General features: G+C 37.8%; 1 protein-coding gene across 1 annotated transcript; it reads left to right on the forward strand.

Annotated features, from left to right (window-relative positions):
• Positions 1–1469: 1469 nt before the first annotated feature.
• Positions 1470–24472, forward strand: LOC106137320 (muscarinic acetylcholine receptor DM1). The gene is made up of 4 exons (XM_013338131.2): positions 1470–2200; positions 18782–18890; positions 23393–23571; positions 23686–24472. The coding sequence occupies exons 1-4, from the start codon at positions 1470–1472 to the stop codon at positions 24470–24472; spliced, it is 1806 nt and encodes a 601-aa protein (XP_013193585.1).
• The last annotated feature ends 1226 nt before the right edge of the window (positions 24473–25698 follow it).

The raw sequence follows: 25698 nt of genomic DNA on the forward strand, positions 1-25698 counted from the left end.
AAATTCAAATAGGTTGCTAGGCCATTGTCTAAAAGAAGAATCTCAAATTTATAAGTCTAACACTTAGTCGCCTTTTACGACATGCAAGATGGAGTGGTCCTATTCTTGTTTTTATTGGTGCGCGAGAACAGCACAGCAGATATTCTCTAAATACTTCTACCAAATCCAAGAAATGATGTGGTGTCTACTGTTGGCACCAAAAAAATTGACGAATTAAGAAGTCCTGATTATTTATCGCGATCATCATATCTTTGTCTTGGTTGAATTCCTAGGGTCAACCAGACTCCGATCTAAGGTAGGGAGATTAATGACTTCGACATCAGCTACCCTATTATCAATACAAACCTGGCCAGAGTCCTTGTAAACATTAACTAATAAATTTAAATTAAAAATGTTATTCAAACCGATAATTCCATTTACCCGTTAAATCGACGATTGATTTTGAGCAACAACAATAGAATCCTTTCATGTTAAAAATAACATTACAATGGCGGTCGTAAAATAAACGGCTTTCATAAACGATACAAGTTTTATTGGATTCGACCCTAGTACCGACGCATCCAATCTTTTTATTTCAGAGGTATATTACCCACATGTTTTATGTGTATCAGATGTATGTTGGAGGGGTTGGAAATTATACGGTTACGGGGTAGCTAGTGTTTCTTAAATCAGCATAAGTTTTTATGTATTTGGAAGGCAGTTTAAGATGTTACCAGCTGTTTCTTTGTAGATGATATAGAATTTGATGGAGTACAAGAAGCTTCAAGTGAAAGTGTTAATATCATCTTAGTTGCAGAGGTAACATATAAGTTGTACTGATATCATTGACAATAGGATTCTTATTCAGTGCTTTTTATTATGTGTATACGACTTATCGTCATATTCATTTATTCCTTGAATATGGTTACAATATAGGTCTTAAGTATTTAGGTACATCTTTTAGCTTAGTTCAAGTGGCGTTCTCTCCTTTCAGGTAAGGTTGCCAGGGTTCGACAATAATCAAAATCAGTCAGGTTTTTACATGAAGCTACTCTCGTCTGATTTTCAATCTCACCCTAAGGATATGGTTAAATGAATTAATCGAAATTCGGAGAGAGATACAGGTTGAAAATCCTCATCTAAAATTACATACATACATACATACATAAAATCACGCCTCTTTCCCGGAGGGGTAGGCAGAGACTACCTCTTCCCACTTGCCACGATCTCTGCATATTTCCTTCGCTTCATCCACATTCATAACTCTCTTCATGCAAGCTCGGCGGTTTCGGGTTCGGTTCTAAAATTAAATGCAAGTTTTACCCCAAGTTCATAAGAGCCAATGGTTAAGTTTAAGAGCAATAACAGATCATCTAAATGGTTAAACATCTTATTAAAGATATAATCTTTGTCCACAGGCGGAAACGTGGTCGGTCGGCGCTCGTGCCTGCGCGGCGCGAGGGGCTCGGGCCGTTCGCCGAGTTGACAGCATGCTCAACCTGTCCAGCCTAGCCAACCTCACCGACCTGGCCGACGCCGACCTCCCCGCCAGCCCCTACAGCCTCGCCCAGAAGATCGTCATCGCAATCATCGCGAGCGTCCTCTCCATCCTCACCGTCGTCGGCAACTCACTTGTCATGATCAGCTTCAAGATCGACAAGCAACTCCAAACAATCAGCAACTACTTCCTATTCTCCTTGGCCGTTGCTGATTTCGCCGTCGGGTTGATCTCCATGCCGCTGTACACCATGTTCACGATATACGGGTACTGGCCGCTGGGGCCGCACGTGTGCGATACGTGGCTAGCTTTGGATTATTTGGCGTCGAACGCGTCAGTGTTAAATTTACTCATAATCAGTTTTGATAGGTACTTCAGTGTGACGAGACCTTTGACATACAGAGCTAAGAGGACTACACGGCGCGCCACGGTGATGATAGGTGGCGCTTGGGGGTTCAGTTTGTTGCTCTGGCCCCCTTGGATTTACGCGTGGCCGTACATTGACGGCGAGAGGAAGGTGCCTCCTCACGAGTGCTATATTCAGTTCATTGAGACGAACCAGTTCATTACGTTCGGAACGGCTATTGCCGCGTTCTATGTGCCAGTGACAGTTATGTGTATACTGTACTACAGAATATGGAGGGAGACGAAGAAGCGGCAGAAGGATCTGCCGAACCTGCAAGGGGGGAAGAAACACGATTCGTCGAAAAGGTCCAACTCTAGGTAAGTTTTGTGTTCTATCATATAAGTGCAACTTTAGTTAAAATATTCGTATGCCGAATTTGATTGATTGAAGAAAAAGCATAGATTGGGAGAAGTTAACTAATTTTGGAAATAAAAGAGGAATCAGGAAATGAACAAATTAAATTTATTTTGTTTTGATTGTAATATCTTTATTGCACAGATATTTACACAGTTACAAGACCAAGTACATAATTATAAAAGAAATAAATCACTTACAATGCTATTTTATTTTTATTCTTCATAATTTGCCAGCAGTTTTTCAAATTCATACGAGTATCATACTCGTACAATATCTTTTCCAACAAACCCCCATTTATTTTTTCGTAACTGCAACACAATTTCTCTCTACAGCGCAGGAGTTAAAAGCAAGGCACGGGCATTTTTAAAGTTCCCTGATTCATGTCGCCAGCCAAGACGAGATTTATAACTTAAAGTCAAGCTGCGAACTTTAATCCAAAGTTACCTAGGGAGCTTTTAGAGCTTCTGCTCTCACCTATAAGACTTTGTGATTAAGTAATTAAGTCGCAAATTACTTTGCCAGTGTTTTCAATACCTTTGAAGTTTGTTTATGTGTGCTGAGTACTTAAACATAATGAATATGCTGCTTTTAAAGATGGTTAATTAAATCAGTCATTTAGAGTAAATAAATAAATATATACGGGACAAATGACACAGATTGAGTTAGCCTCGGAAGTAAGTTCGAGTTTACGAGTTTCTTGTGTTACGAGATACTAACTCAACGATACAATATTTTATAATAAATATATATATATATACCCAGGCCAATCAGAATAAGTTTTTTTCTCATCATGGCCGGGATTCGAACCCGGGACCTCCGGTGACACAGACTAGCATACTACCGCTGCGCCAAAGAGGCCGAAGAGAAATATGGCAAGTGGAAAGAGTATATATCTATTTTATTTTATTTCATACTCGTGATCGACTGACTTACCCGTCAAATTTTAATTAAATCTGCCAGTAACAAATATATTTTATTATATGGTTTTGTTCTGCTGAAAGTATTAGTCCATTAATTGGGTACCATTAGTCGACGAAAAAATTGTGTCTTCGCTGCCAGAAAATGGTGTGATCGAATGTGTTTAGAAGGCCCACAGAAGACCACGACAGTCCAAAGGAGAATTGATTAAAAAACTAAAAGCAAAGAAACGAGACAAAGTACAAAAGCCAACAAGGTACTTTTACACGAGATGAATAAGAAGACCTCATCACGGGAACGCAAAGGGTTGCTAACGACGTCGCGTGTAAAACCCCTTTTTCCGTCACCAAGCGCTATGGTTAATTAATGACTTGATAATTACCGTGTGGTTCCCGGCACCAATACAAAAAAGAATAGGACCACTCCATCTCTTTCCCATGGATGTCGTAAAAGGCGACTAAGGGAGAGGCTTACAAACTTGGGATTCTTTTTTAGGCGTTGGGTTAGCAACCTGTCTCTATTTGAATCTCAATTCTTTCATTAAGCCAAATAGCTGTACCTACGTGGCCATTCAGTCTTTTCAAGACTATTGGCTCTGTCTACCCCGCAAGGGATATAGACGTGACCATATGTATGTATGTATGTAATTTAATTTTTCCGCGATTCCAAATAACAAGAAGATTACGAGATATATGTATTAACACTATCACAATCTTGGGATTCTTCTCTTACGCAGGCTAGCAACATATTGCTATATCTGAATCTTAATTGTATTATTATTTTTTGTCAAACCTGATGGGTGTTATATTTGTACTGTGTGATTCTCGGCATTTTACAATAGAACCACTACATATCTTTCCCATGGATGTTGTAAAAGACGACTAAAGGAAAGGTTAGTGGACTTAGATCTACAAATTAGTTTTATAAATCTGGCCTTATCTTTCTCGAAAAAATTAAATCCTTTTGCATATCAAGTTATAAAATTGTAAATGTTATTCGATCCTCAAACACGAGTCTTCTGCAAAATAAGTCGCATCAAAGAAACACTCGGCTGGTTAATTACGGGAGAGCATTAATTAAACTTTATTCCTGAAACGAGAGAGACCCGTGCTGTTTTAGGGTACCATTGTACAAATTAAATGTATAATTATTAAATTATATATAATACATAGATCCTACCATATTTAAGGTAAAGAAGAATGTTGTCTTCTTGTTATGCGAAAGAGGAAACTGACTGACCGGTTAAAAGATGTATCAACGCAGAGACGTATAATTTTAATTGTAGGTTTTCACTAAGAAAATAGCATATTTTGAAGCGGCTACTTAAAAGAAACAGGTTCTCAATTAAATCGTATTTTTAATGTACGGCCTCTGTGGCGCAGCGGTAGTACGCTTGTCTGTGTCACCGGGGGTCCCGGGTTCGAATCCCGGCCAGGGCATGATGAGAAAAAACTTTCTCTGATTGGCCTGGGTCTTGGATGTTTATCTATATAAAGAATTTATTATACAACTAGCTTTCCCCCGCGACTCCGTCCGCGCGGATGTCGGTCTTCGCGTAGATGGTTTATTTCTCCATTTTATTTTCAGTCCGGTCAAGTTAGACCAAAAAATAGGAATGAAGCTACATTAATTCCCATCAAGCTGAAAATGAGTATAATTGTTCAAAACACAATCAAAAGAATTATTTCAAAATTCCCCATGATTCCGGTTTAAGGAAAAAAATTACCCTAGGTCAAAGGTAAGAAAATGGGATTTTCTCGATTTTCTTCAAAACGGTAAGTTTTATAGGAAAATTACCTCAGACATAGATTGTAGATCATAAAGATATATATAAAAAGGAATCAATATTTTTTTTCAATAAAGCTACCGTTTCTGAGATATTACGATGCAAAAAGTTGCAAGCATCATAATATGCATAAGCACGTCTCGTATATATTCTATGTAGCAGTAATATAAGTAAAAATATTGTTCTGTCGGTAATTTTAACTTGAATTCAAAATATTAAATATACATTTATACTGTAGTGAAACCTTGAGACAACATCTGTCTCTCTGTTTAATTGTGTACGTGGCTAGGTTCGTATAGCTGCTTTATTTTAGAATGCTCAACACATGAAATACCGTTAGTCTTTAATAATAGTAGTCCTTGCGGGGATACCGTTGTCGGCTATGGACACCACGGCCTCTCATGCCCTAGGAGTGCCGGCCGTTTAGGGCGCCATGCCGCCTTAAATGATAAAATCCTCCGTGCTCTTGCCACCATCCATGTTCCAGCCGTTCTAGAACCAAACGGTCTGGCTCGGGATGATGCCAAGAGACCGGATGGTATGACTTTGGTACCCTGGAGATTGGGGCGGCCTTTGGTGTGGGATGCTACTTGTGTCGACACACTTGCGCCGTCTCATCTTCAGGTTACTAAATCTAAGGCCGTTCTGCTTCAAATGAGGCAAAAAAACCTCAAAAGGCGCAAATATGTAGTTATCGGTAATATCTATACTTTTGAACCTTTTGGGGTAGAAACTCTGGGACCGGGGGCCTATCTGCCCATCAGCTTTTCCGACAATTGTCGAAAAAGCTAATTGAGGTATCTCTTGACCGGAGGGCTGGAAATTATCTGGCTCAGAGAATCAGCATTGCCAATCGAATTGGCAATGCTGCCAGCCTTCTGGGCACATTCCCGCATGTTGATGCTATGCAAGGACTGTACAATTTAGTTTGTAGTCATCTTTTTTCTTTCTTTTTATAAGTAGTTTTAGTTTTAATTTGATTATTGCATTGAATTTGATAATTGTAATCTCTATTATTGTCCTAAGATGATTTTCTTCACTTAGGGTTATTCTATTTTTTTAAAATAAAGAAAGTTAGTCTTGAGTGCCACTGCGTAGTGAAAACACGTGTTTATTCTAACCTATTTCAGACATTTTCAAGTTTAATAATAAAACTGTTAAAAAAAACGCGCTAATAGTACACTACCTCAGAGGTGGTAAGGAAACGGATGCATATTATGACGCTTGCAACTTTTTGCATCGTTATATCTCAGAAACGGTAGCTTTGTTGAAAAAAAATATTGATACCTTTTTTATAGATAACTTTATGATCTACAATTTATGTCTGAGGTAATTTTCCGATTTGAAAAACTTACCATTTTAAAGAAAATTGCGATACACCCATTTTTTACCTTTGACCGTGAGTAAATTTTTTTCCTTAAACCGGAATCATGGGGAATTTTGAAATAATGCTTTTGATTGTGTTTTAAATAATGATATTCTTTTCAGCTTGATGGGAATTAATGTAGCTATGTAGTATTTTTTTCATAGAAATTAGTAGCGGCCCGCTTGTGCAACAAACGGTTCAAGCCAAAGCCGACTTTCGGCGCTACAGGTTACGGCGCTAAATCCACTGCGGGTAACGCAACGTGTGTTCGCGGTTCTACACAACAACGTCTATGGATAAACTGAAAAATTAAGATTTTTTTTTCTTCGTATTTTTTCGGGATAAAAAGTATCCTATTTTACGCCCAGGATAATAAGGTATAATTATACCAAGTTTCATCAAAATCGAACCGTTAGTTTTCACGTGATGCCTGAACATACAGACAGACAGACAAAAATTTTTTTAATCACATTTTTGTGTTTGGTATCGATCCAGTAACACCCCCTGCTATTTATTTTTTCAATATTTTCAATGTACAGAATTGACCTTTCTACAGATTTATTATATGTATAGATATAGTATCGTTGAGTTAGTATCTCGTAACACAAGTCTCGAAATTACTTCGAGGCTAACTCAATCTGTGTTATTTGTCAAAAAAAAAATAATCAAAAATGTATGTGATGTTAACTCTTTTTATGTACGCTTGTATATTCCTCTGTGAGGCTTTCAGACACATTTATCGTGGCACCTTGCGACACCCCTTCTTAGCGGAGGGGGGGCGGTATTTTACGGGGGGCGGGGTTCATATAACGTAAATATAATGACGGTTTGTCGGTAGATTTCGCGTGAATATGTGTTTGTTTGTGCTGTGTTACATAATGACAATTGTAACTGAAGATGTATTTTGCGCCGTGTGGTTCCCGGCATTATATATATTCCACGATAAATGGTGTATTCAACACAAAGTCTGTTACCGCTTCTTCTGCACTGACGCCTTGGAAGCGGCAGTAAACTTAGTTTTTAAGTAATTTATTTGACGTCAACCAATGTTGTTAAACCATACGACAATTATTAAGCGATTTATAGTATCCTATAATAATGAATAAAAATTTTGAATTTTTGAATAAGAATTTTTCAATTTGAACCAGTAGTTCCAGAGATTAGCGCGTTCAAACAAACAAACTCTTCAGCTTTATAATATTAGTATAGATATAAACGAGACTAAGGAATAAGCATACTTATCTAGATCAACGTTTATCTTGATCTTGTATGGGTTAGGTTAGGTAGCCCGCAATCTTTGCTGGGGAATCCCCCAGAAGTTGTGGAGGTAAGTCTGGAGTAGCTTGCAATCCAGGATCTTGGGCAAAAGGCCCACCCTAGTTGCTGTCCAGAAAAGTGAGTATGTAACCAGCTTTAACGGTTCGAAGGTTGGGGGTCGAATCGGTAAGGAATGCGTGCCGTGTGGTTTCCGGCACCAATAATGTATGTTAGGAAAAATACCTCTTTTTTTCAAAAAGTTAGTGCCACAACTGATAGAAATTTACGTAATAAACATAAATTAGTCATGCCGTTTCATAGGCTTAGCAAAGTCAGTAAATCATTTATGGGGAACTGTATACGATTTTATAATAGGTTGCCGGAGTCTGTTCTTGATATGCCCAACCGAAAATTCAAAGAGTATGTAAAGAAAGTACTTTGTGAGAAGGCTTATTATAGGACTGATGATTACCTTAATGATAAAAACATCTGGCTCGAGCTTGGCACAGGAACCTCGTAATTAATTGTAGTTTGATTTGAACTTAAATCAAAATTCAGTACACTCTGTACATAAATCTTTTTAAAATTGGCAATCCATAAAATATATATATATATATATATATATATATATATATATATATATATATATATATATATATATATATATATATATATATATATTTCTTTTTTCAATATTAAATCTCATAAATATATAAATCTGAACAATGTATTCTCTCGTCCACATTCTATTCTAAGTTTAATTAATATTGTGAAGTTGACGTTTTTGAAGAAAATGCTGCAGTGCAGTTTGTTACCGCTTCTTCTGCACTGACGCCTTGGAAGCGGCAGTAAACTTAGTTTTTAAGTAATTTATTTGACGTCAACCAATGTTGTTAAACCATACGTTTTGACAATTATTAAGCGATATATAGTATCCTATAGTAATGAATAAAAATTTTGAATATTTTGGAATTTTGAATTTTTGAATATAAAAAAGAATAGGACCACTACATCTCTTTCCCACGGATATCGTAAAAGGCGACCAAGGGATAGGCTTTCATAATTGGTATTCTTTCATGCGACGGGCTATCAAACTGTCATTATACTCGAATGCATGAATCTAAATTCTATCATTGAGCCAAACAGTGGTGGCCTATCCACTCTTACAAGATTGTTGGCTCTGTCTACTCCGCAAGGGACACAGACGTGATTATATGTATGTATAATATTAATACAGTGATCCAAAATCGTAACAGAACCATCTTTAATAGAAGCTTACAGTATATTTTATGTAGTTTGGAATGTTTTAGTAACAGTGAGTGATCTAAGTAGTTCACTAGAGGTTGTTGCACTGTTGACGGTGACAAATTGCGTTGTCGGCAACGCTGACTGGCATTTTTACTCAATAATATATTTACACTAGCTGTCCTGGCAAACGTTGATTTGTAGGTATATATAACTATTTTAAAGTAATTCCTAGTTAAAAAAATGTTGAGTGTGGACAACCCTTTTCACTACCTAATGGAAAAACGCTCTTCTCTATGTTGTACATAATATCACATCTAGATTTCTCACGGGGTAGACAGTGCTGATAGTCACAAAATACTGAAGGGCCACGCCTAAGCGGTTCCATTCTTGCAAAAGATGGAATAAGTACGCGCAATAAATACATACATATAAACACGTCTATATCCCTTGCGGGGTAGACAGAGCCAACAATCTTGAAAATACTGATAGGCCACGTTCAGCTGTTTGGCTTGATGATAGAATTGAGATTCAAATAGTGACAGGTTGCTAGCCCATCGCCTCAAAGAAGAATCTCAAGTTTATAAGCCAATACATTTTTGAACGAAATCCCTCCCCAAAGCTTTTTGGATTATGACTGGTAAAGGGGGGGGATCGATGCCGCCACGTGGTCCTAATCCCACTTGTCTAAACTTTGATAGAATTTGGTTGATAACATCAGCGAGGTATCAACCCTTCGACAAACAGAAAGTTTGAAGAATGCGACCGAATGGTTGAGAAACACTGAGTTATTATTGTATACCAACTTTTGTTTGTATTTTTTTTGTTGAAATTGTATATTCTTAAAAAGGACGATGTGAATATGATATGTAAACAGTTCACAATTATTTAAATTAAAATCTAGCTTTTCTGAAGCTAAAATTTCAGAAAAAAAAGCCTATGTTGCTCCCGAAGGTGTATTCTATATCTGTGCAAAATTTTCTGAAAATCATACTATAACTAATCATAAAAATCATTGCGATTAATGATTTAATTGAAATTTAAGTAATACAATAAAATAATTGTAAATTGAATGTCAAACTTTATATTTGCGCTTTGGAAGCGGTAGTAATTACAATTATTATTAAGTTATGTTGACGTCATTAAGCGATACCTCGTTTTCATTCATTCATTCATATAATCACGTTTATAACCCTTGGCAGAGTCGAAAGTCTTAAAAGTCTGATAGGCCACGTTCAGCTGTTAGGCTTAGCGATAGAATTGAGATTCAAACAGTGACAGGTTGCTAGCCCATCGCCCAAAAGAATCCGAAGTCTATAAGCCTATTCCTTAGTCGTCCCTTAGTTTATACTTTTAAGTAATTCTTTTTCTATTTCTAATATGAAAATGGTCAAGTCCAAGGTGGGATTTGAACCTGTGCCATCACGTATTTAACCGGCAACTTACCGGTCCGTTAACAGACTCTCAGCCTTCTTTATTATTACTTTGTCCAGGAATTTTCCTTGAGCAATGTCGTGGAAGTATTCTTAATTGTCCAGCGTTGGTCGGCTTTACCGTCATTTGTCAATGTCAACTAGCGAAGGAAATATATGGAGCAAATATTGCTGGGTACATACACTTCTTCAATGCCAGTCTTTAAAGTGTATTTTTTAACCCCCGATCAGCAAATGAGGGGTATGATAACCCTGTTTAGTACTGACATTTTTCGACAGTGACATACATATATCATGTCTATATATTTCTTGCAGGGTAGACAGAACCAACTGTCTTAGAAAGACTTGCCGTATTCAGCTGTAAGGTTAAATTGTGGAATTGAGATTCAAATAATTTTAATTTGTATTATTTTATTTTATTTTCTTTAGGTTTCAGGTTGCCTACAAGAAGAATCTCTTGATTATAAGTCTATCATTTAGTCGCCTTTTACGATATCTATGAGAAATATATGTAGTGGTTCTATTCTAAAACCATACAGCGATCTAGAGTTCCGGAAACCACACGGCGAAGCTAGTATAGGTGGAAATAGGCAAAGTACTACAAAATAACACAAGTAATATATTAGAAAGGTACATTCAAAGAGACAGTTGTTAAGCGAAGTAACGACGTATAGTTAGTTATATCTTATATCTTTACGATCTTGTTTTTTACGACAGGGAAAACATCTTACACCGACATTTATTTTCTTGTTTTGACACATTAGATTTATATCTTTAGCTTTAAGCTAGACATTCATGATTAGTTTCAGATATAGATCTAGGTTTACATCCAAAAAAAAGGTTCTTACACAAGTCTAAAATTGCATCTATGGCAAGACCATTCGACATTTACGTTTTTCTTAGGTTCAAGCTCCACATTCAGTCATTTTTTCATACCATGTCAGTATTTTATTTCAGTTATCCTCTACTCTATCCTAAGTATATGTTATACATACATACATACATACATAAAATCACGCCTCTTTCCCGGAGGGGTAGGCAGAGATAGTATATATATGTTATCATTATGTATTTATTTGTATTTATGCGTATTTGTATGTATTTATATGTACTTTATATAGGTATATATTCTGTGTGCATTTAATTATGTTAAAACATTTATTTATCTTGCTCTGCGCCAACGCCAATCTCCTGTTTGGTTTTCTTCCACCCAAAGGTTGACTAGAAGAGATTGCATTAGCGACAAGTATACCTTTGTACCATCTCTATCTATTTTGTATCTTTTACTCTTATGGTGCAAAAAAGAGTTCAATCTACATATCTATCTATCTACCTTGCGTTCTAAAAACAAGCCACACCTTACCCTTTTCTGTCGCATTACTTAGATTTCATTCGGGGAACAATTTCCGTATTCTGATCCCCAGGGAATTCAGGACGGCGTACAATGAAACGTAATTTAGCGAGGGGTATTTTTTCTCACTCAAAATCTCTTTAGAAGCGGGTAGATTACATTTGTGAGACATTCTTACACTTCAACTTCTAGGGAAATCATCTATATACCTTAAAATCGTTGTTTTTGACCTCTGAAAGGAGTTTTTACCATGGCCGTGTGGTTTTACTACAGACTAGAATGATAGAACTTTATATTTTCCTGTTGACATTGTAAAAACAACTAAGGGAATATCCACAGTATATTTATCTTGTAAAAGCTTTCATGATAGCGATAAAAAACTATGTTCTAGTTGCTTCTTATATTGCGCAGATTATAAAAGTAAATCATAAAAAGGCTTATTAGGCTTAGGATTCTTCTTTTGGACGATTATCTATTATCCAGCTGATTGTGTACTTCGAGACTATTAGCTCTGTCTACTCTGAAAGCCGTAAAGCGCAGGTGATTAAGGGACGATATTGTCTCTTGATATGGTAATAACACCACTGTTTTAAAAAGGCTTAAAACTTGGGATTCTTTTTAGGTGATGAGCTAGCAACCAGTCGCTATCTGAATCTAATTTCCATCATAAAATCTGAACGTGGTCATTCGGTCTTTTCCGTGACTTCTTTTTTAGTTAAATTTCTAACCAATGCTCCTGTGAGGAATAACATCGCACGGAAACCTGCATTTGGATGTGTAAGTAACCATGATCTATCCAAAAGGTCGCTTCGTTAAAAAGCTGTCACTCACTTCAGAATCGTGGTGAGAGGCGAACACAGAACTTAGTGCAGCAGAATTTTAAAGAAAAGGGGCATTATCAAACATCTTAAACATCAGTAATGCGCTAAAAAAAAGAACAAAGAGAGAGCATGTATCAGCCATTTCAAAAATATAGTACTGGAAGCACAATACCCCAGATACCAATTGACGGCAAACTGGAATCTATTCAAAACTAGAAATTCCTCTGACAAGCCTATCCGATGATATCTCTTCTACAGTCCGTTTATTCTATGGGCATTATATTCTCAGGAAGGACGTGTCAGCAAGCGAGACGGCATTATGCCACTGTCGTCGGCGTGAAAGGGAAGGACATGCGTCATTGTGTTGCGCCTCGATTGTTACAAGTTTGTATGCACGGAGGAAACTTCTTTTATGTGCGCGGTCCACGTTCGTTTTACGATCTATGTATGTGTGTGTTTACTGAGAGCTGAAACTTATTTCTAAATCTGTGTATAAAAGAAGTAACTGAATAAAGGATCGATGAACCAGCAGGCGAAAGTATTGAAAAAGAAAGCTGTATTGTCCGAAATTCGGCGGAAAATCTCGTTTGAAGACGCCGATTAAGCTGGTGAAACATTTTGTCATCGTGTATTTTACATTTGCGAAGAAAGTGTCATTCATGCCGCTGATCTAAAATACCACATTCGTTCGAGACGTTTACAAAAATGAGCTCGGTCTTTGAAGCAGGACAGCGAAGATGCTTTATCGAGAACAAAAGGGATGGCTAATGATCTTGGGGTTCTTCTTTTAGGCGATGGTCTTGGCCTTTCAGTTTTTACGAGACTGACGTCTTTTTAGTACAGGATGAAGGTATGAGCTGTGTGGTTCCTGGCACCAATAGAAAAAAGAATAGGACCTCTCCATCTCTCTCCCATGGATGTCGTAAAAGGCGACTAAGGGATAGGCTTATAAACTTGGGGTTCTTCTTTTAGGCGATGGGCTAGCAACCTGTCACTATTTGAATCTCAATTCTTTCATTAAGCCAAACAGCTAAATGAGGCCTACCAGTCTTTTTAAGACTGTTGGCTCCATCTACCTCGCAAGGGATATGCACATGATTATATGTATATATATTAAATAAAATAAATGGCAAATTATCCAGAATTGTCATTTAAAGCCAGTTATTCAATTCACTTTTATGTGAGACCAATTCAAACACATCTTCATTGGGATAAATTAAATTTTTGTTTGTTTTTTTTTTAATGTATTTTTCGTATCAAAGTATGGCCATAAACTGAGATTGCACGAACATTCAGTGTTACATACAAACGTAATATTCACATATTTCAATATTCCCAAGGAGTTTTTATTAGAAAATTTTATTGCAACTTGTCGTCTGTTAGAAGCGCTGAAGCATTTACGAGATTATGCAAATGATATTGCACTTTCAGAATCAGGTGCGAATATGTGGAATGTAGTGGAAACTTTAGATTCATACATACATTCGTATGGTCACGTCTATATCCCTTGAGGGGTAGACAGAGCCAACAGTCTTTAAAAAAACTGAATGGCCGCTTTCAGCTATTTGCCTTAATGATAGAATTGAGATTCAAATAGTGACAGGTTGCTAGCCCATCGCCTAAAAAAGAATCCCAATTTTGTAAGCCTATCCCTTAGTCTCCCTTTATGGCATCCATGGGAAAGAGGTGGAGTGGTCCTATTCTTATTTGTATTGGTGCCGGGAACCACACGGCAAACTTTAGATTCTTTGGAACATAAAAATGTGCAGCCGAGCATTGGCAGGTGCACTGGCGTACTCGTAAATGTTAATGAAATGACTATTGTTATGCTACGAGTACTCTATACTAATATTATGAAGCTGAAGAGATTTTTTGTTTGTTTGTTTGAACGCGCTTATCTCAGGAACTACTGGTTCGAATTGAAAAATTCTTCGTCGCCGGGATCCACACGGCACTAGCTAATTTGCTTTTTAAGATCCAGCACATTCTATGCACCGTTTGTAGAGCAGTACTCTAAGATTAAACCAAATTTGAAGTGAGTCAACGCCATTAGAGTCTCCCACTAGTAGCCGACCTAATTCCCAGGGCACAGATAATTCATACATACATATAATCACGTCTACATCCCTTGCGGGATAGACAGAGACAACGGTCTTGAAAACACTGATAGGCCACGTTCAGCTATTTGGCTAAATAATAAAATTGAGTTTCAAATAGTGATAGTTTGCTAGCCCATCGCCTAAAAGAAAAATCCCAACTTTATAAGCCTATCACTTAGTCGCCTTTTACGACATGGAGAAAAAGATGGAGTGGTCCTATTCTATTTTCTCTTGGTGCCGGGAACCACACGGCACTAGCTAATTTGCTTCTTAAGATTCAGAATCTATGCACCGTTTGTAGAGCAGTAGGTTCTCTAAGATTAAACCAAACTTGAAGTGAGTCAACGCCATTAGAATCTCCCACTAGTAGCCGACCATTAGGTCGGCTACTAGTGGGAGATTCTAATGGCGAGATTCTAAAGCGAGAATTATCTCAGGGCACAGATAATTCATACATTCATACATACATAAAATCACGTCTACATCCCTTGCGGGGTAGACAGAGCCAACTGTCTTGACAAGACTGGTAGGGCACGTTCAGCTGTTTGGCTTTATGATGGAATTGAGATTCAAATTGTGACAGGTTGTTAGCCCTAAAAGAAGAATCGCAAGTTTATAAGCCTATCCCTTAGTCGCCTTTTACGACATCCATGGGAACGAGATGGAGTGGTTCTATTCTTTTTTTTTTATTGGTGCCGGGAACCACACGGCACACATTCATACGAACATATGGAAATTCCCTCAACAACATTAAATCTATTTATAGAAATTATTGCCACTAAAATAACAAAGCCATGACTACTATCACATTTTAACGGTGAATCATGGAGGAATTATCTTTACTCTGTCGTTTACGGCGTCATAAAGAGAACGCTATGAATCGCGCATCTTGGTATCAAATTAGGTTATCAGACCGTCAACTTTATCAATTTCTCAGCTCCATCCGATCCGAGGAGCACACCTCACTCTCACACCATCAGTAGGAGTCACATGTTACCTCCTTACCCCCATAATGCCCCCTCTATCGTCCGGAAAATGTACAAGCTTTTCCACCGTATTCCACTATTTATGACAGAGCAGTCTTTCTCAATAAGTTAACATTAAGCACTCAATCGTTACATTTTCAACCGAAGGAATTCAACAATACAGTTCTGTTTTCTATAAAACTCACATTCACTTACGCCGTTTTAGAATTGTCAGCGCCCGTCTCGCGGAGAGATTCATCGCAATCAAAAGTCAACTTGAATGTAAAGAAGGAAGATTCATAATCGCTTGATGTAGTGCGTGCAGTTATAACGTTTTGAACAGGCGCAGACTGAGATGGGAATTCGCGAGGGTACTTATTACGAGACGCTCGGTCCGTTAAGGCTGGGCCGCTGAAAACCCGTATTCAATTCTCAGTCCTATTGTTGTACCATTAGAGGTCATTTCAGCGGCGTTGTAAATGGCAGTTATGGTTTATTTTCCATTAAACTCTCGTTTCGAGTCGTGTTTTTCAGTCGACGACGGCCTGAAATCGTTTTTCGGATAAGATGATTCATCTGAACGTTTTTGCATCTCTGTGTATTCGGCTTTTGTTGGGGATCGTGGGGGTATTTTAAAGTTGGCAAATTGTTTATTTCGTGGTTTTGTTGAAACATCATTTATCATGAAATTTTCTACTTTGTCCAGTCCCGTATTCCCGAGATAACGAATGTTTGGTTGTTTAATTTCGAACTTATGATACTCTGGTTCGTGTCCTATCGCGGCCATTCCTATACCAATTACCCTATTCTGAGCTTTGTATTAATATGTTTAGTTTAATTGATAATTGATACTCTTATGGAGAGGAAAAACATTGCAGGGAAACCTACATATACATACAACTTGACATATAACCATGATCCAATATGGGTTTGGTTCCTGCGGAGGTCAGAGAAGCGAGGTCAGATATCCAATCCAGGATCGTCATCATAGGCACAGCCCGTGTCGTGCTCAGAAAGTTAAAAGCGAAATCAGGAATATTTATTTATTAAAACTTCATTGCCCAAAATACAAATGTATAGCACAATTGGCGGACTTAATACTAGAAGCATTATCTACCAGTCAACCTGTGAGTCTGACAGAGAACTTTATGTGGGGTCAAACTTATTAAAAATATTTATACCTACACAAAATATAAAACAAAATAATTATATCTAATAAACATACATAAAAATATATATAAAAATATATATAAAAATTGAATCTCAGTTCCATCACTAAGCCAAACAGCAGAGCGTGGCCTATCAGTCGTTTCAAGACTGGTGGCTCTGTCTACCCTGCTAGGGATAAAGACGTGATCATTTGTTGTTGTTGTTGTTGTATAAATAAATAGGTACCACCAGGTGGATGATGAAATATAGTAAGTAGCTACTCGAGCGAACTCGCGGGTAAAAGTTAGTACGGCAGGGCTAATTCACGGACGATTTAAGGTCGTTTTCCACTGAACGGGGAATTGGTTTAATCCTTCAGACGTTGCCATCACTACATAGTATAATACAAAGTCGCTATTTTAGTCTGTTTGTCTGTATGCTTAAATCTTTAAAATTACCCAACGGATTTTGATGCGGTTTTTTGAAACAGGTAGAGTGATTCAAGAGGAAGGTTTTTATGTATAATTTTTTCCGAATTTTGCACCCGTGCAAAGCCGGGGCGGGTCGCTAGTACCTAAGTTATAAGCAAGAAGCTATTTATGGTTCATTAAAAAAGGCTAAAAATTGAAATGTTTGTTGACGTGACAACGTCTTATAATTCGATTGAGCCGGCTGCATGCACAAAAAGACATGACTTATGCGTTACCTCGCTCTGAGGCGTTCCATGTAAGGCTTGAAGTGCAAGCGAGAGCGCGGAACGAGCGACAAAGAGGCACAATCGGCCTTCGCGTTCGGCAGCGTTCGACATCCGTCTCTCTCCTACTTGAGTGGAAATAAAAAAAATCATTTGTAAAAATGCTACCATTCGTTAACGACATGCATGGGAACAAGATAGAGTGGTCCTATTCTTTATTTATTGGTGCAGGGAACCACACGGCACTATTTAAATCTCAATTCCATTATAAAGCCAAATTCTATTCTATTCTAGCAGAACGTGGCGTATCAATCTCTTCAAGACTGTTGGCTCAGTCTACCCCGCAAGGGATATGACTATATGAATGAATTAATGAATATCTTATGACTTAAACCACATATAAAACAATGCTTTGTAGAATTGCTGCACTGGCATTGGGCCAGCGGAACTCAGTTCAGCTCTCGCCTTCCTTATATATATTTGATTAACTCTTACAGCCATTAAATTATGTAAGTAATCTGTTATGGTTATTATGCCATTATTATTTAGCATTCAGATAGTCAGATAGAATAATAATCTTGTTTTATTTGTAATGTTATTTATTTAGGGATAGGCTTACATACTTGTGATTCTTTTTTTAAAGCGATGGGCTAGCAACCTGTCACAATTTGGATCTCAATTCCATCATTAAGCCGAGCAGCTGAATGTGGCCATTCAGTCTTTTCGGGACTATTGGCTCTGTCTACCTCGTAAGGGATATAGACGTGACTATATGTATGTATGTATGTTATTTATTTAATCGAGAACTTTTGCGAAAGGTCTGTTCAAAAGGATCTTTAACCAACGTGCTTGCATGAACGTCATGAATTGGGATGAAGTGAAAGATGTATGCAAGCATCGTGGCCATTCGTGGCAAGTGGAAAGATTAAGTCTCTGACATCTGCCCAGCTCTCTAGGAAAGAGACTTGATTTTATTTATATTGTACTACAGGCCGCCCGCGACTTCGTCCGCATGGAAACCCTATCAATCCCGCGGGAACTCTGGGAAAAGTAGCCTATATGTTATCCTGGATTATAACATATGGATGGATATAACATATGGAAACAGAAGAAAACTGCTGATTAAAGTTAACCCTTCATATTATACATACGTACATACATATGGTCACGTCTATATCCCTTGTGGGGTAGACAGAGCCAACAGTCTTGAAAAGACGATATGCCACGCTCAGCTATTTGGCTTAATGATAGAATTGTGATTCAAATAGTGACAGGTTGCTTGCCCATCGCCTAAAAAAAAGAATCCCAAGTTTGTAAGCCTATTAGTCGCCTTATACGACATCCATAGGAAAGAGATGGAGTGGTTCTATTCTTTTTTGTACTAGTGCCGGGAACCACACGGCACTTCATATAATCATTATGGCTTATAACAGTACTAACACAGTATCTGCTTACAGCGACGAGACGCGTGAGGTGGACGGGCGGACCAGGTCGGAGTCCGGCGACGCAGACTCTGTCTACCACGTGAGGGGAGCGTTACACGACCAAAGATGGCGGGATCACCAGGTGAGTTGTGATATTTCATTATATTTATAAACATATAATCACGTCGATATCCCTTGCGGGGTAGACAGAGCCAACAGTCTTGATAAGACTGATAGGCCACGTTCAGTTGATACAATTGAGATTCAAATCGTGACAGGTTGCCAGACTATCGACTAAAAGAAGAATCCCAAGTTATACTGGTATACTATAGCCTATCGCTTAGTCGCCTTTTACGACACAATTAATGTAGTTTGTATCCTAATTTTACCAATAAAGAGAAATCAAGTCCAATAATTGTTTTTTTTTTATAAATTAACGTAAACATCTCCATAACTCTTATCACCTATCATTATACTTTTTGAATCTCAATTCTATCATTAAGCCAAACAGCTACACGTGGCCCTGTCAGTCTTTTGTAGTCTGTTGGCTCTTGTCTCGGGGTAGACAAAGCCTTTAAAAGACTGAATGACCATGCTCAGCATGATTATATGTTATGTTAACTACATAATGTACATACTAGAGGCCGCCCGCGACTTCGTCCGCGTGGAATCAATCCCGCGGGAACTCCGGTATAAAATGTAGCCTATATGTTATTCTGGGTCTTCAGCTACGTACATACCAAATTTCATCGTAATCGGTTCAGAAGTTTTTGCGTGAAAGAGTTACAAACATACTGACATCCTGACATAATCACAAACTTTCGCATTTATTATATTAGTAGGATAGGAGGATGGACATTCGCGCATTTTCTCAAATCTGTAAATTTGATTATGCAATTACATTAAAACGAAGTTTTGGCGGTTTAATGAAACAGACACGCAGTCAATTTTGAATGTAGGCCGTTCATAACCTAATAACAAATAGCTGTTGAATATTCACGTGCATAATCAAATGCCGCCAGCGGATTTTATTTCCCTCCATTTTGAATGCTAACTGCTGATTAGGTTTCTTAACTCGATTGGAGTTTTTTGCTGTAGGTAATTTGTTTACGGATTGCTCTTTTATTCAAACGTCAACGTCATTTAACATAACGTGAATTGAAAGATTCAATAACTATATTAATTAAGATTAACAAATGCTATATTATTGTTTAAAATTACATACATACATACATATGGTCACGTCTATATCCCTTGCGGGGTAGACAGAGCCAACAGTCTTGAAAAGACTGAATGGACACGTTCAGCTATTTGGCTTAATGATAGAATTGAAATTCAAATAGTGACAGGTTGCTAGCCCATCGCCTAAAAGAGGAATCCCAAGTTTATAAGCATATCCCTTAGTCGCCTTTTACGACATCCATGGGAAAGAGATGGAGTGGTCCTATTCTTTTTTGTAATGGTGCCGGGAACCACACGGCACCCGGGAACCACACGGCACATTAAACTAAAGAATTCTTTAAATTAGCTCCTCTTTACCCTGGTTTTGGTCCTAGTTTCGGCCTCACTTTTCTGGAGAGGTGCTAGAGATCCTTAGAAGCCTTAGGGCCTTAGAAGATCCTGGGTTTTGGGTGAGACAGGTTTTTACACAAAGCGACTCCCGACTTACCTCCGCAACCTTTGCTGGTTAAATACATACACATAATCACGTCTATATCCTTTGCGGGGTAGACAGAGCTAGTCTTGAAAGAATGACAGGCAACGTTCAGTTGTTAGGCTTAATAAAAGAATTGAAATTCGAATAGTGACAGGTTGCTAGTCCATCGCCTATAAGAAGAAAAGGTTTATGAGTCTATCTCTTAATCACTTTTTACGAGGTCCATGGAAAAGAGATGACTATTATTTTTTCATATTAATAATGGAAGGAGGATATTTTGACTGAAACAGATAGAGATTTTTTGATGTCTGTCTGTATCTGACTGTATGATCAAGATTCAACTCGAAATTTACGCGGACGAAGTCGCGGGCAACAGCTAGTGGTATATAAAGTAAATTATAGGTTTATAAAACTTACAAAAACACTTAACGAATCCAAATAATTTTAAAGTTACTATCAAAACTTCCCTCCAAAATATAGTTAAGCCAACAAAGTTCCAAAGATTTCAGAGCTATGAGTTATAGAGTTTATGAAGCGAGAGATCCACACGGAATAAATTGAATTCAACTGAGGGAACTTGTTCGGGCTTGCCTGAATTAGGCAGATGCATTTAACTTTAGTCGGGTCTTGCAAGCTGGCTGTATAAGTAAGTTAGGTTTGTGAGATATATATCTATACTTATATTATAAAGCTGAAGAGTTTGTTTGAATGCGCTAATCTCAGGAACTACTGGTTCAAGTTGGAAATTATTTTTGTGTTGGATAGACCATTTATCGAGGAAGGCTTTAGGCTATATAACATCACGCTGCAACTATTGGGAGCGAAGAAATAATGGAATATGTAAAAAAACAGAGAAAATTATTCATCCTTGAGGGCTTCAATGATGCCCAAAATAACTATTCCACGCGGACGAAGTCGCGGGCACAGCTAGTATATATGTATATAAATGACTAGCTTTTGCGCGGGGCGTCACTCTCGTGGGAATTTCTACAACATATTCTGCAACATTTCAACAAAAGTATCATGTGTTATTTCCTAAAAGTCTACTCTATCTGTGTACCAAATTTCATCAAAATCTGTTTAGTAGTTTTTGAGTTTATTCCTTACAAACATACGAAGCTGTCACTATTTGAAGTTCCTTATAAATCCATACAGCTGAACGTAGCCTTATAGCTTTTTAAGGATTAATGGCTCTGTTTACACCGCAAGCGATATACTCGTAGACGTGACTATGGGTATGTATGTATGGAGATACACCGAATCCACCTTTCACATACATACATATGGTCACGTTTATATCCCTTGCGGGGTAGACAGAGCCAACAATCTTGAAAAGACTGAATGACCACGTTCAGCTACTTGGCTTAATGATAGAATTGAGATTCAAATAGTGACAGATTGCTAACCCAACGCCTAAAAAAAGAATCCCAAATTTGTAAGCCTATCCCTTAGTCGCCTTTTACGACATCCATGGGAGAGAGATGGAGTGGTCCTATTCTTTTTTGTATTAGTGCCAGGAACCACACGGCATAATCCACCATTCACCTAACCGTTGTAGTTGAGTGCGGTTTATTTATGAGTGTGATTTATGAGTGTGTGTGAAACTGGGTTACATAAGATTATTCTTTTCCATCACACTTATCACTCCTTCCAGCTTTCTTCCTTACCAAATGTACATAATATATGTATTGTTCGTTTGCCGTGTGGTTCCCAGCACTGCGAGTATTCAAAATTTATTGGCCTTTCCCTTACTAGCTTTTTACGACACGGGAGACATATGGAGTGGTCCTATTCTGAAGTGGTGGGAACCACACGGTAGACAACTGTTCATTATCATTCTATTTGAGTTATGGAAATATCAATAATCAAAAGATTCGTTGGACTCTGAGTTGAACTGTTAATATTGATAAATCAGCACAAACAAAATTCCTTCGTTATTTACAAACATAACATAACATTACATATAATCACGTCTATATCCCTTGCGGGGTAGACAGAGCCGGCTGTCTTCAAAAGACTGAAAGGCCACGTTCAGCTGTTCGGCTAAATGATAGAATTGAGATTCAAATAGTGACAGTTTGCTAGTTCATCGTCTAAAAAGAGGAATCCCAAGTATAGCTTATCCCTTAGTCGCCTTTTACGTCATCCATGGGAAAGAGAGTTGTTTACAAAGTATCACAAATTTTCTCTGGCTGCTCCTTTACACTGAGTTTACGCCAAAATGTCCTCGATAAAACTCTGGACTTTGTCCAAATTGGAAAGTTGCACAAACTCACCTGAGACCGAGACATTATTTATAGAAATAAACAATTTAAACTTTGTCCAATTTGGCACAAATACATACATTTTGATGGGTTCTTGCTTTTCTACCGGTAAATATGTCCAGTTATTAAAATTGCATAAATTGACTACCTCTCCGGGAAAGTGGCGTGATTTATGTATGTAACTATGTATATATGTATGGATGTATGGATGTATGGATGTATGGATGTATGGATGTATGGATGTATGGATGTATGGATGTATGTATGGATGTAACTTTTGTTCTCATACATACACACGTATACATATGGTCACGTCTATATCCCTTGTGGGGTAGACAGAGCCAGCAGCCTCGAAAGACTGACAGGCCACGTCCAGCTTTATGGCTTAGCGATGGAATTGAAATTCAAATAGTCACAGGTTGGTAGCCCATCGCCTACAAGAAGGATCACTAGCTTATTAGCCATTCCCTTAGTCGCCTTTTACGACATCTACGGGTAAGAGATGAAGTGGTCCTATTCTATTTAAGTGCCGGAAATCACACGACACTGCCGGGAACCAAAAGACACTAAGCCCGTACTACATTCAAAGTGTATAACACTCGTATATATTGCAAATAAATACTACGTGATTTTATGAATGAATAAACGGGCTAAGTCGCTAGTTCAGTATAAATTTATTTCTTTATTATTATTTATAATATTATTCAATTACGTACCCAACAGTCGTCAAGTTCGAGTCGCCGGCCGAAGCGGGGCTGGGCTGCTATCCATGCGTGGTGCGTCGCCTGGTACCACTCCGGCAGGGAAGACATCGAGGATACGGAGATTGAGGAGGAGCCCTCGGACCCTGGGTACGCGACGCCCGTGTCCGTGGAGACGCCTCTGCAGAGCTCCGTGTCCAGGTAATTTGGTGTTAGAAGTTAGGAAGTCTTTTCTTTTAGCAAGCTTTACAGGTAAACAAGAGAAACCTGTCTTTTCTAATTAAACTTTGAAGATGACATTACATTTTGTTTTAGGTGCACATCGTTAAATGTCATAAGAGACCCTTACGCTCAAAGAGGGGGTTCTGGCGGTTCAACGGCTCCAGATGGCGGGACGTCCCCTCTTCGGAGGACATACGATCCCCCAGGGAACATGCCCGCCGCTCGAGACAGCCGCTCCCTACCGCCTAACACTAGAATCAACACCACTACCTCACCAGCTCCAAAGTCAGCCTCAGCTGACTCCGTATACACCATCCTCATTCGACTACCAGACGCCGACACAGAAAGACCTACTATAAAAATGATAACAGAAGAATCTCCCCCTTCGAACGCGAGAACGCATTACCGACCACCCACGAGAGGAGATTCTGAACTCAATCTCCACCCCGCCGGCCATCCCGCCTTAACTAGAAGAACCTCCCACATACAAGACGTCAGAATTCCACTCAACGCCAAAATCATTCCTAAACAATTAGCAGGCAAAGGTATCACGTCTAAACAGCCTAAAAAGAAGAAAACGCAAGAGAAAAAACAAGAGACGAAAGCAGCCAAAACTCTATCTGCTATCCTCTTGTCATTTATTATAACATGGACGCCTTATAATATCCTAGTACTTCTAAAACCACTGACAGCTTGCACTAAGTGTATACCAGATGAGTTGTGGTCGTTCTTCTACGCTCTTTGTTACGTCAACTCGACTATAAACCCGGTTTGTTATGCCCTGTGCAACGCGACGTTTAGAAGAACTTACGTCAGAATTTTGACGTGTAAATGGCACAACAGAAACAGGGAGGCAATGACTAGAGGAGTTTACAACTAGGTTTGATAAGAGTTACGTATCTTTTTGATTCCTCTTAAGGGCTCAGTTCCACGGATGTGTATGGCTCTGGTAGGCGCAAGAGTGGTCTTTAAATTGAAAATGATATGAAAATCGTGGCTGTTTTTATTATTAATATGGAAGTCATAAATATAAAAATTCTTCTTACAAATGTATACCATAACCATACTTAAAAATATTATTTCGTAAATGAACGCAAATTTCAACAATCCTACTGTTATTTCAAGTGAATTTTCTATCAAAGAATACTACTTCATTTATTCTCACAAACCAGTTAATAGATTTACACATCATTTGGTGTAATCAAGTTCAAATAAAAAATCAGTATTGTGTGTTACTAAATTCAGGAAAACATTATCGATATTAAAACTTAGGTAACAAAGTTCAGATTCGTTCACTTTAGCTATACGCAGTTATGGATGAGTACCTTAAGTCGGGGCCCGACTGTGGAATATATTTTGCTCATTATTTTCGTTGGAGGTACCGGAATGAACATTGCCCGATTTTGGTACCCGCCTGATTAAGGAATGATTCCATCGAGTTGAAATTTCTTCCTTTGTAGTTATTAAAAGCAGTAATATAATTAAATATTTTAAAATATTCATCAATTTCAGAGTACAAAATATAGTTTTTAAATGGTTTAAATAAAATATTCTTAGTTTGAATTCCTAGGCAAATTAAATATTCCGATGGACATGACAGCTTCATGTAGTAGCTCGATGGGCACAAAATAAATGTTAAAAAATAAATAAAAAAACAAAATATTAAAAATTAATTACGGTTACATATTTGAAGTAGAATACGCATAAAGTATTCCATATTTTAAATTATTAATTTTGACAAATAACCTGAAAAAATTAATTTTATTGGTTTTTGTTTAGATAACATCAAAATCAAAAAAAAAAATACTACAAAATGTATGTGAGTTTTCAGATTATAAAAATATCAGGTGGATCTCCGTGAATTGACTTTCGTCTGATTTACCTAAACCTTAAACACAAAAAAAGCCCTATGCTAATAAAAGAAGACCTAATTATACTCGCATTTTCAGCATAAAATAATGCATTGCCTACTTCAAATATGGTAACCGTTGAAATGATTTTCCCAAAAGCAATTTGCTGTGAAACACTTTAATTTTATTAGTGAGTTGATCGACCCGTCCACTGTAGGAATATTATTTGTAGATCTCGTAATTTTATGTGATATTT

Source organism: Amyelois transitella, chromosome 8 (assembly GCF_032362555.1).
Source record: "Amyelois transitella isolate CPQ chromosome 8, ilAmyTran1.1, whole genome shotgun sequence".
NCBI classification, from domain to species: domain Eukaryota; kingdom Metazoa; phylum Arthropoda; class Insecta; order Lepidoptera; family Pyralidae; genus Amyelois; species Amyelois transitella.